At 33.4% G+C, this 4,366-nt stretch overlaps 1 protein-coding gene across 1 annotated transcript in view; it reads left to right on the forward strand.

The window, feature by feature from the left end:
• LOC107732594 (mitotic spindle assembly checkpoint protein MAD2A-like) overlaps nt 1–2,976 on the forward strand; it is an 8,699-nt gene extending 5,723 nt beyond the window's left edge. Inside the window, exon 5 of the mRNA XM_016543961.1 lies at nt 2,671–2,976. Coding sequence (XP_016399447.1) covers nt 2,671–2,843 — 173 coding nt within the window. The 3' untranslated portion in view covers nt 2,844–2,976. The remainder of the gene's footprint in view (nt 1–2,670) is intronic.
• Nucleotides 2,977–4,366: the final 1,390 nt, after the last annotated feature.

Consider the following 4,366-nt stretch of genomic DNA (forward strand, 5'->3'; position numbering starts at 1 on the left):
GGGGGGGGGGGGGAAATATTGCATATGCTATTGTTTACATAGCAGGGCTCCAGACTGCGACTAAAACGGGCGCATTTGCGAGAAAAAAATATTAATTTGCGAGTGAAGTTTTTGCTGAGGTGGCCACTGGCGACTATAGAAATTTACATGTTATGATTTAAATATTTGCATGTAATGACATTTTTTTTTGTTTGTTTTTTTGCGAACACGTATTTTGTTATGTTTACGTAATAAAATGAGACGATGCACATCAAAGTTTTAGTGAAAAAAAAAAAAAAGACTTTCAAACAGTCCTCATCTCTGCCGAACAGCAGCGTTGACAGCACCTACTGAAAGCAGCTCCAGTTGAGCAGCATGAGAGCGGAGACATGCGAAGTGCGTGCAGAAAAGCAGTCTCTATTTCGTGTGCAACTTGAACAAACTACAACAGGTAAAGCTGTCAGCTGTGTGGACGTTAACAATTCGTTTATAATCGATATGGCTTCTTGTGATAAAGATCTTTAGTCTCTTTGCTGTGTTCTGTTAATGCGTGAGCTTCATATTATTTGTAGCGCACTTGCCGTCCAATAATCGTAATAAGCTTCGTGCTTTGTTACATTTTAATAAACAAAGTAGCTTTAAAATTCTGCCAAACTTGTAACGAAATTCAAACAATGAATACTGTTTTGGCGTTCTTTAATGCGGCATGAGTGATCGCTTTAGGGCCTCAGTTCAAGCGACACGTGAACCCATCATTATCTTTCTCTTTACTACGATAGTAGGCCTACGAATTAAACATGAATGGACACCAAAAGGTATTTTATAAGATAGAGTACATCTTACTGAAATGTCTCATGGAATCGCTCATTCAGTGTTTCAAACTGCAGAAAATGTGGAAAACTTGTAAATAATGCCACGTAACAATCATTTACCTCAGAATAACCATTCCGCATCCATAACCTCATCAGTCAGTCAGAAAAAACTATAAATAGGAGCATTTTGCTTAATTTATGCCCTATATTGCATATTCATATTTTTACTTAACCTGTTGTCTACATGATAAGAAAGAATGCAAGGAGATAAAAAATAATATTCAATACCTCCTATATAATTGCATGTTACTAATGAAGAAAAACAGACTGGATGTGTGCAAAACATATGACGACATTTATAGGATGCATTGAGGAGGAGCCCAAACTACACTCAATGGCCAAGTGATGCTGAAATAATTATGGTCCACGATATTGGCACAGATTCTGTGTAATATAAACAATTCTTTGTGACTGTATATAGTTCTCAAGTTGGAAAAGACATTTAGTTCCCAATTTAAGTGATTCTTAGTTCCCAGGACAACTACAAGATGGATAAAAATGCTGATAAAGACAAGAAAAGATGAGACATAAACACATTAAAGTATGACTGAAATGTTAAATTGATAAAAAAAAAATAATAATCACGTTTAATCTATGGCACCTTAAAAATAATAATTTGGTACCTAATTTTGTTTCTTATAGGAGCCAATGGCTCCTTAATTGAATTTTTTTTGTCTGGAGCCCTGTATAGTACAACAAATGTATATAGGCCTTTAGCAATAACAATATAATTCATTATAACAAACTCTTCTACAGCACTGCATACTCCGTTCTAGGGTGACCACCTGTCCTGCGGTACAGTCCTGAAACTGGAAGCTTTGTCTCATTCTTGCAATTCATAGTATTGTCCTGCATTTCAATTTTCTCTGTATTCTATTTTTACCTGAAATTACAATACCACACAAAAAAGTTATTTTGCAAACTGGGATTATTGGGGTTTAAAACTTGCAAAATTGCATTGCAATTTTTTCAATCTTTGTATAGACTAGTCAAGTAGCACAACTTAGTCATTGCTTAAGGAAATTAATTTTCAGTTCATTACATTTAGTAGGCTGACTGTTATAACTTGAACCTCATCAAATTGTGTGCCAGTCAGACATTCTCTCACAATTTAACATTTTAAAAAAGCTTATTGGTGTATTTTACAGCATATTATCATCCAGTTTCACCGCAAACAGGATTTCATCTAACATCATTCAGTATTTACATAGTCTAATAATACTAAGTTATTGTGTTCCCATGTGTCGCACAAAATCAGATCAACAGCAATAACCAGGTGGTCACCCTACTCATGCAAAGCATTTACATTTACATTTAGGCATTTAGCAGACGCTTTTACCCAAAGCGACTTACAAATGAGGACAATAAAAGCAGTCAAAACTAACAAAAGAGCAACAATATATAAGTGCAAATGACAAGTCTCAGTTAGCCTAACGCAGTACACGTAGCAAGGTGTGTATATATATATATATATATATATATATATATATGTGTGTATATATTATACACACACACACATACACAAAGAAAAACAAGTAGATAGAATAGAAAAAATAGAAAGCTAGTGTTTTTTTATTTATTTTTTTATAAAAATTAAAAAAAGATAAATATAGATAAAGTAGAATTAAAATAGAATAGAACGTGTTAGAGTTAGAGAGTCAAATAAAGGTTTTCATATTTATTCTTTTTTTTTCTCCCAGTGGTTTCTTTTCAGAGTGAAGCAAACTAAACAACTTTATAAAGCTGACAAGTTACAGGGTGCATATTTTATTGACCGTTTTCTCTTTATTGTGACTAACTTTTGTCCCTTATAACGCAGGTGCTTTTGACCTTCTGATCTACACAGACAAAGATCTTGAGGTACCTGAGCAATGGGAGGAATCTGGGCCTCAACTAATAGACCAATCAGAAGAGGTCCGCTTGCGTTCCTTTACTACTTCTATTCATAAGGTGAACAGCATGGTGGCCTACAAGAGGACAAACTCCATGTGATTTCTTTCTTTTTCTTTTTTTCTTTTTTGTTGTGTTCTGTTCTCTTTTTTTGTTTTGTATTCTATTCAACTTTTCAGTCTTCTGTATATATCTACATAAAGCTCATTTCTTATTTGTTGTAATTTTAAAGAATGTATTTCCCAATACAGAAAATAAATTTCTTGTTTCCAAGATTGTATTGGTGATTTGTTTCTTTGATAGTTTGCAGTAGTTATCCTCTAGATGGCGACAACATCTAGGTTTACATTTCCTTACATATGTGAATAGCCTGTCAACAACAAAGCCTGTCCAGAATGCATCTGGGTTTAGAATAGAAAAAATAGAAAGCTAGTGTTTTTTTATTTATTTTTTTATAAAAATTAAAAAAAGATAAATATAGATAAAGTAGAATTAAAATAGAATAGAACGTGTTAGAGTTAGAGAGTCAAATAAAGGTTTTCATATTTATTCTTTTTTTTTCTCCCAGTGGTTTCTTTTCAGAGTGAAGCAAACTAAACAACTTTATAAAGCTGACAAGTTACAGGGTGCATATTTTATTGACCGTTTTCTCTTTATTGTGACTAACTTTTGTCCCTTATAACGCAGGTGCTTTTGACCTTCTGATCTACACAGACAAAGATCTTGAGGTACCTGAGCAATGGGAGGAATCTGGGCCTCAACTAATAGACCAATCAGAAGAGGTCCGCTTGCGTTCCTTTACTACTTCTATTCATAAGGTGAACAGCATGGTGGCCTACAAGAGGACAAACTCCATGTGATTTCTTTCTTTTTCTTTTTTTCTTTTTTGTGTTCTGTTCTCTTTTTTTGTTTTGTATTCTATTCAACTTTTCAGTCTTCTGTATATATCTACATAAAGCTCATTTCTTATTTGTTGTAATTTTAAAGAATGTATTTCCCAATACAGAAAATAAATTTCTTGTTTCCAAGATTGTATTGGTGATTTGTTTCTTTGATAGTTTGCAGTAGTTATCCTCTAGATGGCGACAACATCTAGGTTTTACATTTCCTTACATATGTGAATAGCCTGTCAACAACAAAGCCTGTCCAGAATGCATCTGGGTTTGTATTTCAGCCTAAATTCAAAAGACTTTGTTTCCTTTAATATTTTGCATTAATTATTTTACTACTGTATTATTAGTACCGCATCAGTGTTATGGCAATATTGGTTCTACCTTAAAAAAAAATGGATTTAAAAACTATGCCTATAGGATGATTCTCATTACAGTATGGAGAATCATCATTGATAATTACAAATGAAAACATACATGCCACGTAATGTTTTAAAATAACCCTTGTATGAGGACAGAATTTACTCAAACCACATGCTATTGAGCTCTTCTATCTTTTATTTAGTGAAGGTTTTTTATTTTGTAAAGCAGTGTTGCATTAATTACCTACAATGAAAAGAGTGTAGAAGTGCGTCACAAAGGAGACTAGTGTCTCAATTATGATAATTTGGAGCAGAATAAAGGATGTAAATGTGTTTCATCTGAAGCAGGGTGGCACATTCTGCTTTGAACCTG

This window comes from Sinocyclocheilus rhinocerous, unplaced genomic scaffold (genome assembly GCF_001515625.1).
Source record: "Sinocyclocheilus rhinocerous isolate Xijiao unplaced genomic scaffold, SAMN03320098_v1.1 scaffold1994, whole genome shotgun sequence".
NCBI classification, from domain to species: Eukaryota; Metazoa; Chordata; class Actinopteri; order Cypriniformes; family Cyprinidae; genus Sinocyclocheilus; species Sinocyclocheilus rhinocerous.